Source organism: Astyanax mexicanus, chromosome 16 (assembly GCF_023375975.1).
Source record: "Astyanax mexicanus isolate ESR-SI-001 chromosome 16, AstMex3_surface, whole genome shotgun sequence".
Taxonomy (NCBI): Eukaryota; Metazoa; Chordata; class Actinopteri; order Characiformes; family Acestrorhamphidae; genus Astyanax; species Astyanax mexicanus.
In genome coordinates, this window is record NC_064423.1 from 23,218,966 (window position 1) to 23,239,359 (window position 20,394).

The 20,394-nt window shown below is 37.4% G+C and overlaps 1 protein-coding gene across 6 annotated transcripts in view; it reads right to left on the reverse strand.

Moving 5' to 3' along the window:
* The window catches only part of tle2b (TLE family member 2, transcriptional corepressor b), a 108,631-nt gene that overhangs the window by 16,653 nt on the left and 71,584 nt on the right, over window positions 1–20,394 (reverse strand). For 5 of the 6 annotated variants that reach the window (XM_015601293.3, XM_049466016.1, XM_049466015.1 and 2 more), the window contains 7 exons: window positions 18,518–18,580; window positions 13,017–13,091; window positions 11,689–11,866; window positions 9,867–9,883; window positions 6,528–6,656; window positions 4,274–4,327; window positions 1,515–1,679 (listed from right to left, as the gene is read on the reverse strand). In XM_015601293.3, the coding sequence (XP_015456779.2) occupies window positions 1,515–1,679; window positions 4,274–4,327; window positions 6,528–6,656; window positions 9,867–9,883; window positions 11,689–11,866; window positions 13,017–13,091; window positions 18,518–18,580 (681 nt within the window). The remainder of the gene's footprint in view (window positions 1–1,514; window positions 1,680–4,273; window positions 4,328–6,527; window positions 6,657–9,866; window positions 9,884–11,688; window positions 11,867–13,016; window positions 13,092–18,517; window positions 18,581–20,394) is intronic. The other variant, XM_049466020.1, reaches the window with a different exon arrangement.

Sequence of the window (20,394 nt, forward strand, 5' to 3'; positions counted from 1 at the left end):
TGTCAGCAAAGAACAGAAGGCTGAGGCTGCAGTGGGCACAGAATCACCAAAACTGGACAGTTTAAGACTGCAAAATCATATCTGAGCTACACAGGTACATGACAGAGCCAGAAACAAATGTCAAGCACTTAAATCCATGAACCCAATGTAGACCTGCCTAACGTGAAAGGAACAAAATCACACACGTCCACACCCATTAGAGATTAATTCACAAGAAATTCTATAATTTTGATGATAACAATAATAAATTATATTTGGCATTATTCAAAAATGTGTTTGTAAAAGTCTTATATTGTACTAGCCTATGCTTTTTTACAGGATAAAACCTGACTGCTTAACATACTAATGGAAACTATATATTTATGCCATTTTTTACAATTTACTTGATACACATATTTCATAAGCATTTATTAATGGGTATTTAAATTTAAATAAAAGAATAATTATTAGACTGGCAAGATTTAATTAGAATTATATTAGTGGTGTCAATCATTTAAGATATAAAAAATATGATTTATAATAAAAAAAAAAGCTGGTAGATCCCTGTATGTTTTGGAGGGGGCAATAATGATGTAGTGTGGTTTAGGTCTGGCACATTAGAGTTTTTTTGCTGTATATTAATATCTCAGGAGCGACAGAGTGGGTTAGATAGAGATAGATATAGATATAGAGGGAGAGCAAGTGAGCAAGAGAGCCTGAGAGTCTTCAGCACACCAACAGTGTGTTGACAATATTGAAGAAAATGAAGCATGGATGAAGGTAGTGGATGGCCAGTGCGACAGTGTGAGCGGCCGCAAACACACACAACAGAAGAACTTGGGACAACGTGGCGAAATGCGACATCAAACAATAAAACAAGGCATCAGAGTAGTGTACACAAGCGTACTAGGTGGTAAAAAATGCTTACCCCTTATGCAAAATGTGTATATGCTGGCAAGTCTGCCAATGTGCCTTTGCTGGTGAAGGTGGTGTACTGGTGTGGGAAATATTTTCTTTACACACTTTGGGGCTCATAATGCCTCATAATCAGTAACATTTAAATGCTAAAGCCTGTGTGAGTTGTTGCTCTTTATGTACATTCCTTTATAGCCATCCCTTAATTATAATTTTTCTAACAGCTACTTCCAACGTGATGATGTGTCACGGTCAGTGTTCTTAAATGGCTCAAACTCCGATCACCAGATCTGATTCCAATAGGTTATATTAAAAATGTAATAAAACAGGGTAGTCACACTGTTAAAGTACTACTGAGAAATCTGATGGAATTCTGAGATGCAATCATGTCATCATGGACCAGAAATACATGCTATCAATGAATAGAAGGTATTTTAAGAGATTAAAACAGTTTAGAACCCTCTTTAGATCATTTTTAAAGAAAGCACTGTAGAGAAGCATCATGATGGTTTGTGTGTAACTGAATGTAATGCCTCTGTTTGGCCAAATGGGAGAAAAAAAAGACGAAAGAGTGAATCGACTGGTTTGTTCAGCACCAGCATGGGGTGGGGTTACTGTACCTGTATTGAGTCCTTGCTCTTGCCAGGTGGGGGGCTGTGGGAGGGTGGGCTGTGAGCAGGGGGCAGGCTGGGGGATCGTGGAAGCTCCTTCCTCAGCATGGGAGCTCTATCTAAGCCATTCCCATGAGGAGAGTGGGGGGTACTGCCCACTGGAGAGGAAGGCTCCTGCAGGGAGAGACAGACAGAAAGAAAGAAAGAAAGAAAGAAAGAAAGAAAGAAAGAAAGAAAGAAAGAAAGAAAGAAAGAGAAAGAGAGAAGAGGGGAATAATTACAGAAAGCAATGTTGGGCAATATTAATAAAAATAAAATCAATTCTATTTCCACAATATTGCTGATTTTAATCACTTCTAGCACAGCACTCATACAATACAATGTCTCATATATCATGCAATAGCTCTCTCTTATTCTCTCCCTCTCTCTCACTCCTCCTCTGTCTCCCTCTGCCTTTTTTCCGCTCAATGATGTTTATCTATTATGCAAGGCTGTGTGGGGGAGTGTGTGTGTGTATTGTTTTGTGGCTGTAAGGCAGAACATGAAGAGGAAACACATTTCTGTACGCCGCATGAGGAATTTCAGGGATTGAGATACTTGGAGGAGAGTTTAGATGAAACTAATAACGCAGCGTTTGTGCTGAACAGAGGAAGGAATACACCATGGCCTTGTTAAACCGCCTCACAGTTGTAGAAGTCAATGGTGAATTATAAACGTAATAAAATGTACCATTTATCCAGCAACACAGAAAACACTCAGCAGCTTCACATGAGCGCACTTTGTACAGAGCAAACGTAAACAACCTCTGGGAGCCTTTTTATTAGTGACTGTGCCCGAGGGTTCACGCTGGGGGTTTTAAAAAGATGCAGAACAGTCATAGATTTTATCACAGTATGTTTCCATAAGCCTCTATAGATTATGTGAAACAAATGATCAACAGTGTTAGGGTTAGAGTTTAGGATTAGGTTTAGGGCTATATTATACTATACACAAAAAAGTTTTTATTAATTTATTAATTCAGATGTTTCATTCAGTCTTATTGCCATAAGTGTATAAAATCATGCACTTATCCATACTTATCCATCTACCTTTACAAACATTAAAGTTCCAGTGTAGTCCAACAATATAATAGGATGCCACCATTGCATCAAGTCAGTCCTAGATACAGTATTCATGGAACGTGCTTATACTTTTTGTGAACGCTAAAATAAATAACTCAGTTTACAAATAATGAACTTGAGAATCGTTCCCCAAACCGGAGCCGGTTTATAGAGAACCTACCCAATGTCTATCTCAGAAAATTACTGTGACCGGCTAGAGACCTCGTGAGTGAGTCCAAAATTAATGGGAGTAAATTGAGCTAAACAGCCAAAAACACAAATTAAAAATAGTAACTAACCACTTGGCCAGGATCTTCCTTTAATTTTGGAAAGTAGAATAATGTATTTAGCTTAAAAAGCAAAGACAACTTACCTGTATAGTACTTTTTTTATACAGTAAATGGGTTTTAGGCAGAAAAGGCACTAGCATTACTGCTACTGTGAGCTGATTGTTAGGTAAGATGATGCTGAGATTACAGTCAAAGTTTGAAAAAGCTTTAATAATTGTCTGTGGTGCTGAAACATGGATATTATTCTGTGTTGAAATATACTGAAATTAGTACAAATTTCAGTATATAAATCAGCATGACGTCTCATAATATATATTTTTTGGGAGTAGCAATGATTTTGGGCTGGTGATTAATTTATTTTTGGAACTGTTCATTTAAATTTGTATGAACTCAATTAGTTTACCTTTATTGTGAACTGCCTAGATATTCCATGATCAACTGTGAGTGATATTTCTGTAGAAGGCCCCAGAAGTCTGTAGAAGTTACAAGCCTTGGTCACCAAGCGTTGAGGAGCATAGTGCAAAAATGTCTCCAACACTCTGACTGCTGACTCAATAACTGCAGAGTTATTAAATAGAAGGTCCACACCTGCTGTGAGAGCTGCATATGGGGAACCCACTTCATATTAATGGGATTTAATAAAAGCTCTTGTATAGCAATGTGTGGGTGTCCCACTGTCATTTGTTTATATAGTTTACATAGACATTTTATTATTCTATATAACTATTAAATTAAAGTAACATTTAGATGCATTTACTTGTTTTTGAGCTGAATAAAAGTTAGACACAAGATGTGCATTTAAACACTGTGAATAAAAACAGTATAGAGCTTTTTTCTAGCATTTTTCATCGCTTTCATTTAGTTCAATTTAAACTGTACTGCATTTACAGTTTATTCTTTTCTGATTATTGTGACAAACATGCAAAATTCTGATAATACTTCATTCAATATTTTGAAGATTTTACTGTAATTAGTGAACGTTCATTCAGCATTTAGAATTTGTCTACAATACTGAAATTATCTACAATAAAACTGGGGATGATTTTGCAAGATCTTGCTTTTCTCAGGGTGGTTTTCTTTAACTGTTTTTTTGCAAAAGTGGCATGTGATACAAAATCCTGTTACAAGTTATTCTTAATTGCATTTTTTATTTAAAAAAAGCAACTAATTTTCTATGTGCTGAAGTACATTTATGATGGATTTGCCAAGTTCTTAATGTTATCAATTGATAATTTGACATTTTACATTTTAGCTTGTTTTTCTAGTAATCTTGTTACAAATAAATATTTAAAGAAATAATTTCAGTCTGCTCTAAAGTTATTTTTATGGAGTTTCTTAGATAGTGCCAACACCATCAAAATAGAAAGTGAAGACACACCTCATTAGACACGTCCACCACTAGGTTGTCTTCACTCTTGTCCCCGTCACTATCCTAAGAGAAAGAAAAAAAGAATTGTAGAATTAGAAAACACGCACTTAAGTGTGCACATTTGCACATTAACTACTAATTGTAAAGCTATTTAAACATTACATCAAAAGTTTCAGTTTCAGTAACACATTCTTGAATGAAACAGTTCTTGGCATGGATGTGCAAGCTCTGCGTAAAGAAATGATCTATCCGCATTAAAAAAATGCTCTAACCAATGCATGGAACCTATGTTTAGAGCTGTAGATATTACGTTTATTAGGTTTGACGAGGTTTTTAGGCAAGTTTCAAAATAACTACGTAATTGTGATGAAATTCTACTGTGAAATGGTATTATAAACACTGTTTCTGTAAAATATCCCCAGAATTTCATCGAGCTTTTATGAGAAAAACTCTGAACTGTACTTTTTCTTTCTTGAACAAAAAGCGACACTCAGAAAAAATGAAAAATGTAAATGTTTAAAAAAGCTCAGGAAAGAAAAGGAAGCTCTCCACAGGCTTTTCACAGACAGTGTGTGTCTCACTCCCTCTTTTCCTCTGCTTTCATTTTTCAATATCTCTCTCTCGCTCTCATTCTCCTGCTCTCTCCTTCTCTTCCTATCTCTGGGAATAGGAGGTGACAACACTGGCACTTAGTCTCCATGGCAACAGGGCTTTGATGTGATCATGGCCCGATGTTCTTATTGACATCGCCCTACAGTGACATCACCAAATTATAACTAGTCTGATAGAGTCCAAATTGGACTGTTTTCCACGTGTTTGTGAATGAGTGCGTGTGGGTGTTTTGTCAGAGCATGCATGTGTTTACTTGTGTGTGTTAGCACGCTCAAATAAACACCAGTTATCTGAGCACGCTCAAATAAACCCGCCACCTGCTTCATTCTGAGGAAGACAGAACTGGACGACACTCACTCTGCACTGAATCACTGCATTAACTCACGCGCTGCCTAAGGTCAGTCTGCAGGAGGTCATTAACCTTTGGAAGCTGCAGTAGGAAGCCTTTGTTAACCCTTAGTTTTCTATAACATAAGCCTGGTGTAATTGTGTAACTAATACACTGAAAAAAATGACACATGCCAAATTTAAATAATTAAAACAACAAATTACAATGCATCACATATGTTTTAATTCTGCAGTTTGATCAACAATACATACTGAGTTCATCTAACTCAAATTACATTAGTGAAAGAGCTGCAGCTAAATCTGCTCGAGTGGTGCAACTGTCTAACTGACAAAACATCAGTTAATGAGCTGCACCTTTAACTGCTCTAGAGTGGTGTAACTGTCTAACTGAACTAGCTTCAGTCAAAATTACTCGGGTGGAGCAACTGTCTAACTGACTTATCAGTAAATTAGCTTCAGTCAAAATTACTCGGGTGGAGCAACTGTCTAACTGACTTAACATCAGTAAAAGAGCTTCAACTAAAATTATTCAGGTGGTGCAACTGTCTAACTGACTGAGCATCAATAAATGAGCCACAGCTGAAAATGTTCTGGATGTACTTCTGTCTATTTCATTGCATGTGACTGTTTTTTAGTTTGGCTGACAATACATATTGAGTTGATTTAACTCCCATTAAGGAATTAGATGCAGCTGAATCAGTTCCAGAGTGGTGCAACTGTCTAACTAAACATCAGTATAGATGAAATTTATTAAATAACGCATAAGATGTTTACTCTGTGGTCCGCCCCTTAATTTGTTTACTATTTATTTCTTATTTGTAGGTTAGAACTTCCACTATCAGGAGCAGACTCTTCTATTTTTAGAATTCCGATCATGCAGGACTGTAGTGTTGATAGGAATTAAACACCTGATCTCCTCATGATCTCTCTGGACCAAGAGTCTGTACAGACTGATTCATTGTTGTATGAAACAGAAGAATAATAACACTGCAATAATAGTTAAGGACTCTTAAATTGATTTAAATGATCAATGCTTACCAAGAAATATTGGCGAGATTCATAGGTTAGCTCATCAAATACCAATGTATTATTTATTTTACACATCTCTCCTCTACAAGGTTGTCTGGGAGTTGCTTCTTCTCTCCCCAGGTAAACACACTACACTATATTTGTAATATTCCTTGAGCAAGATGCAGGATTACACATTTTTAAAATGATCAGGATAAGAGAATCTGCCATTAATGTACATGTAGCTGAAACTAAGGACAGAGTGCGGTAGGTCATCAGTGTGAATTGGACTTACATAATGTGATGGGCCGTCTTTGTCGTCACAGCGCCTCCTCTTGGCGTCATTGCTCTGTGAGGGGTATACACCGGATGGACCCTGGCGCTCCTCCACTGCCTGACTGTCTGTCGACGACACTGACTTACTCTGTAGTCGCCCAGAGAGAGAGAGAAAGATAACACACAAAAATACACCTGTTTACATATAACTCACACACAAAGCAAACTACAGACACCATCAAACATTCATATATTCAGATCCAGTTAAAAAAAATATCTATCCATCCAACCAACCATGCATTCATTCATTCATTCATTCATTCATTCATCAATCAACTTATCCATTTCTTCTGGAGCTACCCAGAATTATAGGATGGGAAGGATCATAGGACCCTTGGACAGAGTACCAGTCCATCGCAGTTTAGTATTGCCAATCTGACCTGTTTTTTTTTTTTTTTAAGTAAGCAGAGGAAACCCACAAAGACAGAGGAACACACAAAATTCTATCCTAACAGTGAGTTAAAGGAGCGATGAGACACACAAACTACCTGCTTTACTCTATATTAATGCAACTCACATAAAATTAAGATTATATACAGTGCATATACTGCACTTACGACAATAAACAGTAGGACACTGAAACAAGACATTAATATAATAGAAGTAGTGACACTAGTGGTCTTGTGTGCACAAGGTGTATGGATGCAATTTTTTAAAAGTTTTTTAAGGAACTTAATCTGTGTAAAGTGTTTACCATGTAAACCTAAAACTGTCTGTCTCTCTTTATCTGTGTATGCATGTGTGTGAGAGAGAGTGTGTGTGTGTGTGTGTGTGTGTAAAACTGCTTTAAAAGCAGCAAAACTGCATTTAAATCTGCTCTTTCAAACACTGCAACTTTCTGCAACCGGGCACATTCTGGGGCAAGCAGTGTGTTGGACTAAGATGAGGGGGAGAAAAGAAGCCCTGGAGTTTCAACAATCCTTCTATATCCTCCCAAATCTCTCCTTCTCTCTCGCTCTTTCTCTCTCTCTTATTCTGTGGCAACAAACTGCTGTAGAATAGCTGACTGTAGCCCTGCTCTCTTTCCTATATACAATAAACAATGTTTTAACAAGCAGTGCTTTTGTATATTTCATCTTTACAAAATGTTATGGTTTGAAGACAACAGACAACAGTAAAGACAATCAACTTTACTCCAGTTTCTACCTGTTACTACCTGTTGTGTTATGGATACATTAAATAATAATGCAGAACATCACATCACTGTAACTGTCCTGAGATAATTGCATGTAAACACTAATATTTTTAATAATTATAGGTTGGGTGTTACTTGTACAACTGCAACATTAGTTGTCTTAAAATCTCTTTCATATCTGAACAAAACCTGCAATTGTACCTGAAATATACCTAAATAATTTAAAAACTGAATCGAATTGGAAACTAAATCAAACTGGGATCTTGTGTATCGGAACTGAACCGATTTTGTAAATCAAAGCCCTACAGGTAAGCCCTATAGGTAAGCTGCAATCTATTTACGTTAAAAAATACATCATGTACCTGTAAGCAGGGGCTCTGCACCTTCCTCTGCTCTCTACTGCATGGCTTTTAAAAACACATATGTTATAAGCACTTCTGATCTAAAAAAGAATACTGAAAACACTGAGTCTCTGTTATTTTATAGAGCCGCTGTTTTTGTCCATTAGCACTGTCACTGGAAGCACTTTATACATAGCTATCTTCTCCTTTTTCTTTCTCTCCTCTCTCTCTCTCTCTGCTTCTGTGAGTGCTGTTGGTTCAGCTCGGTGGTGTAAATGACAGCAGGTGGTGAATAGCTGCTGCTCAGCTTTGCTTTATCGTCCACCTGAGGTGTGGGTCAGTGGGTGGGTGGTGCAGGTTAGTGAGCAGCCAGCACTAATGCAGAAATCACAGCAGGGTCCAGAAGCCACATCTCAGGCTCCCGAGTCTACCTGTATATCGTTTGTTCAGAGGGGGGTGTTTATTCTGCAGTTGGAATCTAGGCTTCTTGTTGGGCGATGAGATCTCAAAGATGATCACAGAACCCTTATCTTATTTAGCATTACAGGTTTAGAGGAGTTAACAGGCTGTTGCTACATGGTCATAATAAATGATCGCTATGATATTTTAGGTGATTGCTATAGCAGTTACTATGGTATTTCAGGTGTTTGCTAAGGGTTCGTTATGGCTTCCCAGTTGGAGCTGAAACTAAATAATGAAGAGTATGATGTAGCAGTGCACAATGTGTGTACAAAAAATGTGATGTGCGTTAATCAATCAACCTTTATTTCCACTCGGTAGTGCATTTTAAATGCAGCCGACCATTTACAAAATGAAAGGGACTGAAAAAATAAGTTCAAATTATAAAAACAAGCAAATAATATAAAATTTACTTAAGAAGAAATAAAATAATTTAGAATAACAGAATATACAGAGAGGCTAAAATGTAAAGCAATAAAACAAAGAAATTATAATTTAGAATAATAAAATATAAACAAAATTAAAGAAAGGGGCTAAGATATTACCACAATTATTAAAAAGTCAATTACGGAACTAATATAAATAATTATAAGTTAAAATGTTTAAAAATAAAAGGATGAAATAAATGAAATGGTAAAAAGCCAAAAGTAAAACCAGTAATACAATAATTTAAAGGATGAAATAAATAAAATATATAAAATAAAAGGGCTTAAAGGTAAAACATTCAATTATTTAAATAAAAAGACAAAATAATTAAAATAAATACAAAGGTAAAAAAAAAGCTCAACTAAAACAATTACATGCTGTCTGAAGGTGGTTAGATATTAAAAGTTTAAAATGATTTAGTGACACCAGCGAGCTGAGTTTTAATAATAGATAAATGTATTATTTTAATAAATTAAGATCTCAAATGAATTTAAGCTCCTCAAAGGTTATTTAGCACTTGGATAAAAAGTAGTTGGGTGTATTTGTGTTCACTGTGGAGCGCTACCTCGCTCTGCCTCCAGTCTAGTTATGTCATTATCACAGGCTGCAGTGTGAAGAGCTCCCTCTGTTGCTGCTTGCGGGTAATGCAATTTCACTTTGCTGTTATTTATGATGTAATCACAGACTTTTCTATTTGATTTGTTCTACATCCGCCATATGATGCAACAGACACAGTGTGAAGGTGCTAAAACTCAAGATTAAGCCATGGATTAAGGGGTTAAAATGAAAGGATGGACAGATTTCATAGGACTGTTCCTTTCTTAACAGGCTCCATATTTGGAGTCATTCATCAAAGTCATTGTAGTGGACAGAGACACTCTCTCTCACACAAACACACACACACACACACACACACACACACAGGTTTGTTACTCACCCTGCTGGGCGCACCCTCTGGGAGCAAAAAGAGGGGAGAGCAACAGAGAGAGAGAGAGAGAGAGAGAGAGAGAGAAAGAAGAGAGAGAGAAAGAGAAGAGGAGTGAGGGAGATTGACGTCAGTCCAGATAATAATAACAACAGTCGCCACAGCAAGCCAAGGTCATGGTGAAAAGCTTGTCCGGCTGCTATAAAAATACATCTATTGTATTGAGCTCCACTCCCCATCCCCTTCTGCACACAGGCTGTGGGAGAGAGCAGGACACACATAGCACATCAGAGTAAAACCTACTGCACCCAGACACTGCATCTCTCTCTCTCTCTCTCTCTCTCTCTCTCTCTTTACCCTAAATGAGCATCTCTCGCTCACTTTTCTCAGCTTCCTCTGACATTTGCAGAACAGCGAGGACAAGCCTCACGACAGCTGTGGACCTAAACACACAAACATCACATTTCTCATAGCAACCAGATCGAAACACGCTCATCTACAGGAACCAACAGCTAAAGCAAATTTGTACAAAGGCTGCACAACCCGTATAGGCTGTACAAATCTGAGGAGAACAGGCCTCTGAGGAGATTTAATCCATGGCATGTAGTCACTGTCCAGTGTCCACTCACAGTAAGACTGTACAACAGATCACAGATTAGTCAGATTAGAAACTGTTAGTTTGATTTGTCATACTTTCATAGGAGGTGTGCAGAGAATCTTTTGCTACTGCTCCTCACCTCCTCCTTCTTTTCTACAGCTTTCCCTGGAAGAAGGTGGAGGAATGGTGGAGAGGAGCAGTAATTGGGGAAATGGAAGAGCTGATCTCTTTCAATAGGATATTGACTACTGAAGTGGAAGTCTTGTGTGATTTATTTTATTTATCTCTTTATTAGGTATCACTTATTAAGGTATACAATACATTCTGTAGATAGGTTTTTATTTTTATAATTTTATAAAAAAAAAAAAAAAATCCCATTTTCTCCCCAACTTACATGGCCATTTACCCAACTCACTCATTAGGACTCCCACTATCCCACTAGTGATGCCACAAAACCAGGAGGGTGAAGACTAACACATGCCTCCTGCGTCCGATACATGTGAAGTCAGCCACCGCCTCTTCTTAAACAACTGGTGATTCATTATTGCCCAGTAGCATCACAGCACGTTCGGAGGAAAGCGCAGAGACTTGGTTCCCATTCATCAGCCCAAAGATGCCACCCTTTGGAGTGATGTGGAGAGAGAGCTTCATCTACCCACCCAGAGAGAGAGCAAGGACAATGGTGCTCTCTCAGAACAGAATTCGAACCGGTGATCTCCCGATCATAGTGGCAGCGCTTAGCCCGCTGGACCAATAGGAGTCCCTGTTCTGTAGATAGTTTTGAAATAAATGAGTACATGTGCTAGATTCTGGGGTATTTTTACTTTCCCATACAGTCAAAATCATTTTAAACCTCCTTCTGCATCAAAACAATTTCATCTTTAACCTTTTTATGTAGGAGTTAGAGAGCCCTTTGCCACTCCCACAGCAATGCCATTCACTTCAACAATAAAAAAAAAACAAAGCAAAGTAATGTCTAGTCTTTACATTAAACAGACTCCTCCAAAATCCTCTCTGAATATGTTATTTTCTTCTTCAGCTGAAGTGCTGAACCGGCACACTAAGTCTAAATAAGTATAAATGTCTTTAAGGTCCAAACAAGTGTTATTAGTGTAGAGTGTTGTGTCTGCCTGGCAAGGGATCAAAACCTAGTCTGCCCTGGATAAACCTGAAATATAAACATCTGGATTAGGTCAAATTACTGTCTGATGCTGAAACTAATCTGATATCACACACCTCGCAGGTGCTCTGCATCTAAGTGATTCCGCTCGTCTTTGCCGGTCAGGTGAGCGGAGACTCCAAGTGCTCCAGTGAGGGCCAGCAGTCCTGAGCCCCCTCCCAAAGCCAGACCGGACGGATGAGGCGTCAGAGGGATTCCTGCAGTGTGATGTGACAGATGCTGGAGCTGCTGCTGCTGAGAGAGAGAGAGAGAAAAAGAGAGAGAGACAGGCAGACAGATAGATAGACAGAAGGAGAGACAGACAGCAAAAAGAAAGAGATCAAAAGCAGATAAAAGTAGGTCTTATTTTTGTGAAGCTAAATTACGGTCTGTTTTGTGTTCTTCAGTGTGTGTGTGTGTGTGTGTGTGTGTGTGTGTGTTCACAATCAGTACACAGTTAGCTGCTATTGAGACACTCTCTCCAGCACACCGTTTTTCTCAGTTCTGATCATATTACTCCACTTAAGCCCCATTGTTAAAGCTCCCACAGCACAATAACAGAACAGAGAAAGAGAGAGAGAGAGAGAGAGAGGAAGAGAGAGAGAGAGGGAGAGATGAACACTATTATGTGCTGTGAAATGTGTTTGTGTTTCTGATCTTATGTGGGGATCAGAGTTGAGAAACCACCCGGAGTGTGCTCATACAGTAGAACATACACTATATTTCTACCAGTACAGTAATAGCTATATACGGATAAATACTGATATAATGATATATACAACTCTGGAAAAAATAAGAGACCACTTAAAAATGATGAGTTTCTTTGAATTTACCAAATAGAAAACCTCTGGAATATAATCAAGAGGGAGATGGATGATCACAAGATAACAAACCAAGCTGAACTGCTTGAATTTTTGCACCAGGAATAAAGTTACCCAAAAGCAGTGTGTAAGACTGGTGGAGGAGAACATGGCAAGATGCATGAAAACTGTGATTAAAAACCAGGGTTATTTCACCAAATATTGATTTCTGAATTCTTAAAACTTTATGAATATAAACTTGCTTTTCTTTGTATTATGTGAGGTCTGAAAGCTCTGCATCTTTTTTTTATTTCAGCCATTTCTCATTTTCTCCAAATAAATGCTCTACCTATTTAAAAAAACAAAATCAGAGAAAATGGGTCATGGTTCAGTGTAAATTATTAATTTCTTTTCACACATTGAAAGTGTTTTTTCTTCCATTTTTGGTTGAATAATTTTGCTTACTGAAAATGTGGTGCATCCCTAACAATAATTATACATACTCAACAATATAACAACTGTGCTAATACATAATCTTCAAAAATATGTGAAAACATACAGTATATAGCCTATAAAAAAGGACATAAAGGTCAGAGGTCACTCACCCCAATAATGGCATTGAGCTCTGCCATGGTGACTTGCTTAGCTCGCTCCACAGCCTGCACCACCTGCTGCTGGTGCTACACACACACACACACACACACACACACACACAGAGGGTTAGAGACTGTAAACACAGAATGAGGACAATTCAAATATACACACGATGATGGGAAACAGCAACACAGGTGACAAGTGAAGAAACACATAGACACACACACGCTACTAACGCACACACCACAAACAGTGACCTTAACCACATACATAGCAAATACGTGATGCAAACCATAATACAAACAGTCACACAAAGGTAAACACTCCTTAATGTTTGAAGGCACATATTTGCACCCCGCCTCTGTACACACACCCATACACCTGCAAACACACAAATATGTGCACCGTAAACACAGTAACTGTAACCTTTCCTGTCAGCACATTTTAGCTCACAGTAGAGGCCAAAACAGTCTCCTTTACCACAGAACCTCTTAACCTTCTGATTTCAGGATCAGATATTACTCACACCTTTAACGTAAGTTTAACTTCTGACTTAATATGTTTTAATGTAATAAATTTCGGTTCTTATATAGCTATAGTATTTGGACGTATTAAAAGTCATAAGTGTCCAAGAAGAAAGTGTTTACTCCTGAAGCCACACAGAGGTTTACGTTTTGTCTCAGGGAAATGTACATGGCCTTATGTTTTATTTAAAGCAGCTTCACGTGGCTCATGTATTGTCTCACACAGCAGTGCAGGAGCTCAGCTTACTGTGTAACAATGTTATATACAGGCACCTATTTTGTCTCACGCACATGTACGTGGTTTCATGTTTTGTCTCGTGTCTTCTGACAGGTTCATGTTTTGTCTCACACAGCTGTTTTGTTCCTCATGTTACACTGTTCACACTGGCCTTTCGTTTTCTCACGCAGCTGTATAAAGTCTCTTGCTTTGTCTCACGCAGCTGTACAAGGCCTCATGTTTAGTCTGAATAAGTTGTTAACAAACTCTCGTTTTGTCTCATGTAGTTATATATGTCCTCATGTTTAGTCTAAAACAGTTGCGCACAGTTTACTGCTTTGTCCAACACAGCTATACAAGACCTAATAGACCTTTAATAGTCATATTAACAGTCACGTCTTCCTTTTTTGTCTCACGCAGCTGTACTTTCCTTTATGTTCATTCTTACGCAGTTGTACCCTGCCTCTCACACAGAGAGAGTTTGACATAAGCCCTATACAGAAGGGATTAGTTTCTCAGGGGTTTCTGGGGTCATTTTCTTTTTTATAGGGGGTCCTCTGTGATTTTATTCGCAGCTGGAATGACTATGTATATGTTTTTCTTATAAATGTCCTTTGAAAAAAATTACAGGCAGAATTATCTACTGTTTTTTGCTGAACTCTATGGTTTTCCAGTAATTTTAGTCCTGTCTGGATGCACAACTCTTTAACTCTTGAGTTAAACTTGAGTTTCGTCACCTCGCGTTTAATGAAATAGCTATTTGCCCACTGCTACGCACCGCAATTACACTCTGGGTGTGCGTTTCCACGGAGATCCACGTAAACACAACAGCATTTGGAAATGGAGGAGCTACTGAACGCAATGTCATGTGACGGAGAAAGCCAAAAAACTCACTGGTCCTCCTGTTTTCTTTAACTGCAGTCCGGATGCAAGAGTTTTATCATTGAGTAGAAGAAGTGTGAAATATTTTTCACAGACGTCCCCTGAGAAACTAATCCCGTCCGGTCTCACACAGCTATACATTTAGCCTCACATTTATTATCTTACAGTTTTACACACTCCCCCTTTTATCTAATGTAACTGTACACTGCCTCATGTTTAGTTTCATGCAGATATTCATGGCCTCTTGTTTAGTTTCACGCAGTTGTACACAGCCTCTTGTTTTTCTCACGCAGCTCTACATGGCTTGACATTTACTCTCATGCAATGGTTTAGTCCCTTGTTTTGTTTAATGGAGTTATACGTGGCCTCACATTGAGTCTCAGACAGTTGTGCAGTTTCTAGTTTTAGTTCTAGTCTTGCACAGCCATACAAGACCTCATATTTAGTCTTACAGTCACATATTCTTTTTTTTTTGTCTCACGCAGCTGTATATTCCTTATGTTTATTCTCACATAGTTGAACCATGCTTCTCATTTTGTCTCACACAAATCATCATGTTTAGTTTTACTCACCTGTACATAACCTTTTTCCGTTTCGTCTCTCACACAGCTGTATTAATGTGATCAGCCACAGCCTTTATTCTGTTGCTGATGGTCACAAATTAATTCTCCAAATTTAGATATACCATATTAAATGTCTCTGTTTAACTTCTCTTCTCTTCTCGTTTAAACTTGGTGTATTTGTCTCAGTAACTGCACTGTCTGGTGCAGGAAAAAAGATTTGTCTATTTTTGGTTCTGCTCGGTTCCTCACAGTGTTTTTTCTTTGTGCTCTCAGGGTGTTTTTTTTCCCGCCACTGTTGCCCTCAGGCAGCCCTCATCAGGGAGTTCTACCTGCAGTTCTGTAAAGCTGCTCTGGGACAATATTTGTTGTAGAAAGTACAACACAGACAAAACTGAACTGAGGCGAACTTTGTAAATCAACCCACATCCTTTCTGTACTCCAAACAATGGAAAAGTGAACAGATGGAAAGAAGCAACCAAATTAAAAGTAAACTGTAGTCATTAGGGGAGGGTGATTTGGCCTGTAAAACAATATTACAATATTTCAGGGTATAAATGTGATAATAATAATATAACAACAAAGCAAAATAAAAAAATATATTGTAAAAATTGTAACAAAACAATACATAATATTACAATAATACAATAATAATAAAGAGCAGAATTGTTTTTAATATTGTTTCTAGAATTTCTGAAGCAGTAGTTTAATTTTTTTTTATAGAATTTGTACAATTTTAGTACTTCTGAAGATGGTAGAGTTTTAAAGTAATTTAAAATTTGTCAGATTTTAAATGTTGTGTTGGTAACACAAACTATATTTACTAGAATATATATTGAATGTATATTATAATTTGAATACTTCAGGAATTGATACTGATATCTTTATTAAAAGTTTCTAGGATTTACATACTATACTTTGAACACTTAAAAATTGTATTCTGTTGATCTTTAGAATAGTTTCTTAAATTTTAACAATTTCAGTACTTCTGACATTTGTAGTGTTAATCTTAAAAAGTGTTGTGCAATTTGTATAATTTTAGTATGTCTGAAGTTTGTAGTTTTCTTTAAAATAGTTTCTAGATACTTATGATCAGGAGATTGCCGGTTTGAATCCTGTTCATGTAGCTTGCCATCAGCTACCGGAGCCCTGAGAGAGCACAATTGGTCTTGTTCTCTCTGGGTGGGTAGATGGCGCTTTCTCCCCTCATCCTTCCAAAAGGTGATGTTGATCAGCACAGGGAGTCTGTGAGCTGATGTATCAGAACCGAGCCGCTGCACTTTCCTCCGAGTGCGCTGTGATGCTACTCTGCAATACTAAATCAACAGCAGTTCAAAAAGAGGCGGTGGCTGACTTTACGTGTATCAGAGGAGGCATGTCCTAGTCTTCACCCTTCTGGTGTTGGGGCATCACTAGTGATAGGGGAGTCCTAATGAGTGGGTTGGGTAATTGGCTGTGTAAATTGGGTAGAAAATGAAAATTTCTAGAATGTGTATAATTTCTGTACTTCTAAATACAAATGAATTAAAATACAAAATACACTGTTTGCAAAATAATATAGTTATATTACAATTTAGATTTTTTATAGCATTTAAAAAATTATAATGAAATGACCATGCTCAATATAATATGATATATTATGACACATAACAGTTATATACCCACTCAACCAACTCATGTTACAGAAAGCTAACTGACAAATGTTTTGTGTCTTAAATGCCTGGATGGAAAAAGGTAAATCATTTAACAAACTCTAACGAGTTTCGTCTGGACAGCACAGTCGGTGCATTTCTCTGAAGACCTTAATAGAATGAAATATGACATTAATAAATTCGTAATCCTAATATTCTTAAATCACTGTGGAATCTCATCAAAGCGAAGGCGAGGGAAGGCTAAACAAGCCCAACCTTTGAAGTAGCAAGCGGAAAATGCACCTGACGCTCGCTCCTAATGTAATTAACGCCCAGTCTTCCTTCACTCACATGGAAATTAGTCTCTCCTTTGTGTTTCTGTGAATCGGTGTGGTAAAAAAGAGAGAAAAACAGCAACAGGGTTCCCCAGACATGCATTTCAACCAGAGAGTTCTCAGCCAGTGGCGTGTTCACCCAATGCCCTTTACGGCTATTAGCAGTGGGTGAAGCAGCAGGGTTAGTAAAAGAAGCGTATCATATAAAAACCATCAGGGCAAGGAAATATGTGAAACTAAAAGCAACTAGAAGAACTTCAAAGAGAGTCAAAAGGAGTAAAAAGCACTCACATTAAAAAATACCCATGTACAATATTTTCAATATTCAGAAAAGTGTCAAAAATGTCTTTTACACACTATTTGTACAGTCCAGGTGCTGCAATTTGAATGCAGCATATAGGACATATAACTGAAAGTCATGAACAGCTGAAACAGTGTAAGAATTCTAAACATAGTAAAAGTAATACTAAAATACAATAATTAATTATTTTGTAGAATAATGTATTTTTTATTTATTAAAAAATCTAAATTAAACTAATTCTACAAAACACTAGTCTTCTGTTTAACTAAATTTTACAAATGTATAAATAAAACTAAACGTAAATTCAATACTAAAAACAATACTTACATTACCTATTCTACAAATTAAGTTCTGGAAAGAACTAATGTCCGCAAATTCTAAAACAGACAATACAATAAATTGGTATATTAAGAAACTTAATCAATTTTAGCAACACAGACATTTATGCAAGTTCTAAAATCATTAAAGGATAACACTACAACTTTCAGAGATACTGAAATGAAATAAACTACAAAGGTAAAACTCTGTGGAATACATAGTAAAGGCACTACAAATGTCAGAAGCACTGAATTTAAACAAATTCAAGAATCTATTTTATAGAACATTACACATTTTAAAAGTACTGAAATTACAGATTATAATTATAACTTCTAGAATCAATATTAAAAAATCTAGGCCACCTATAATTTGAGTACGATGTTCTAAAAGTCAGAGTCAGGTTGTTTTAGGAATGTCTTATACAGTTCAGTGCTCTCGCTCCACTCTTAAATTAGAAGCGGGAGCTGCGTTTACAGTATATCGTGAGGTCAAACAAATGTCTGAGATTTAGCCGACACTCATCTGAACAGCGCTGACACAGATGAAGACGTGCGACGGGGTGAATGGAAATGTGAGAGGAAATGTGAGTGTTGTCTTCGGTATGATGAAACACATTTCCCTGAATGTGTGTGTGTGTGCCTGTGTGTGAGAGTGTGTGTGAAGGAGCATGAGAGAGACAAAAAAAAAAAAAAAAAAAGAGAGAGAGAAAAGTGAGAGATGAGTCGTCATTCAATGTCAGCATACCTCCTGAGAGAGGAAAGGGATGATCTGAGCGCAGATAGCGCTGAGCCGCTTCACAATCTCCGCCTGCCAGAGAAAACACACACACACACACACACACACACACACACACACACACACACACACACACACAGAAAGAGAGAGAAAAAGTACATTTATTATATTTATCACTCCACAGTTGTGGCGTCTCAGGGTGCATCTTAGGTAATGATTTTTGGTGATTTACAGTCAGGATCATCAGTATTCAGACAGTGACATGATTAGTGCAAGTTTGCCTCTGTACACTCTGTATCTCAATGGAGCTGAAATGAAGCTGTCAAACTGTGTCTGAATCTAGACTTCCTGCTTTAACTCAAACGCTTTACCAAAAATATTATATTAATTGTAAAGTCATTTTTCATATTGAGCAGTTCCATGGAAAGGTGTGGCCTGTTATTGCATTTTTTGGCCAAATTAACCAATTCTGCTTCATTCTTTTAAAGACAAGGTCTTTAAAAGATTACTCAGGAGGGCTAGGAAAGGCTTTAGAGTTGCCGACTGTTTTTAGAGATTGCTAATAAAAGCCTAAGATCAGAGGCAAATCACAGTGTTTGCTCAGTCGCTGTGTGTGAATGGCTGAAAGAAACAATCTAAGTGATCATCTAGTAGGGGTGTAACAGTACAGAAAATTCACGGTTTGGTGGGAAAAAAATAATAAGGTTGGTCATTCTGTATAGCCGCACCTTTATTAACTTTATAATAACAATAAATCTTTATTATAAGCATGTTATGTTTTCAGGGAGGGAATGTTGTAACAAGGCTTGAGCTCTTTTATTAAATGCTTGAAACACGTGGGTTCTCTCCTACTGTCATCATGAGAAACTCCCTCGTTTTGATCTTGTTGGAAAAAACAAACAGTGAGTCTGATTGTGGTGCTTTATTAAAAACAAAAACAATGCGTTTACGCGAACCAAACCATGACCTCCGAACCATGACGCTTCGCAAAGAATAAAAAATAAACGTACCATTACACCCCCTATCATCTAGTGACCCAGAAGGAAACTCTGCTACTGTTAACTCTGTAAATGTTGTAAAATATTTAAACAGTGTATACAATATATTTATATATGCACTTTTGCTCTGATTTAATCCAGTAACTTTAGGTCTCAGAAGGTAAAAAATAAATAAATAAATATATATATATATATATATATATATATATATATATATATATATATATATATATATATATATATGAAATTAGGATAAAACAGTCACACTCTAGCTTTTGTTTTTTGAGTAAGAGTATCAGAATAAGGGATTTAGACAAAGAGATAAATTGAAAAGAGAGAGACAGAGAGAGAGACAGAGAGAATAGAAGCTATTTAGCTAAGCTGTGTTGGCCGATGTCGTTTTTCATGTGCACTTCTGACTACATCTCTCGGTGTTCATCTCTCGTTCAGCTGTTGTTGTGTGTGTGTGTGTATGTATGTGTGTGTGTGTAAGCTGAATGCTATTCATTCATCTGTTTTCCTCAGCTGTATGAGAGCGGGGAGTGCACTCTCTGTCTGAGGGGTGTGAACAGACTCGATTTCTTGGCAAAGAACCATGTGAACACACACACACACACACACCCCAACATTTACTAATTATGTACTCACTCAGGGAAAAAGAGATAATCGAGCACACACACACACACACAAACGCAAACATATACAGGCAGACTCTCACTCTCTCTCTCTCTCACACACACACACCCCGTTTTCTCTCCTCCCTCTAGGTGCTCTCTCGCTCTCACCATCTTCCCACACAGCCATTATTTTCCTTTCATCCTTTTCTCTTACTCCACCACTTCTCTCTTTCCCTCCCTTTCTTTCTCCTGTCCTTACAGACTGTATTTC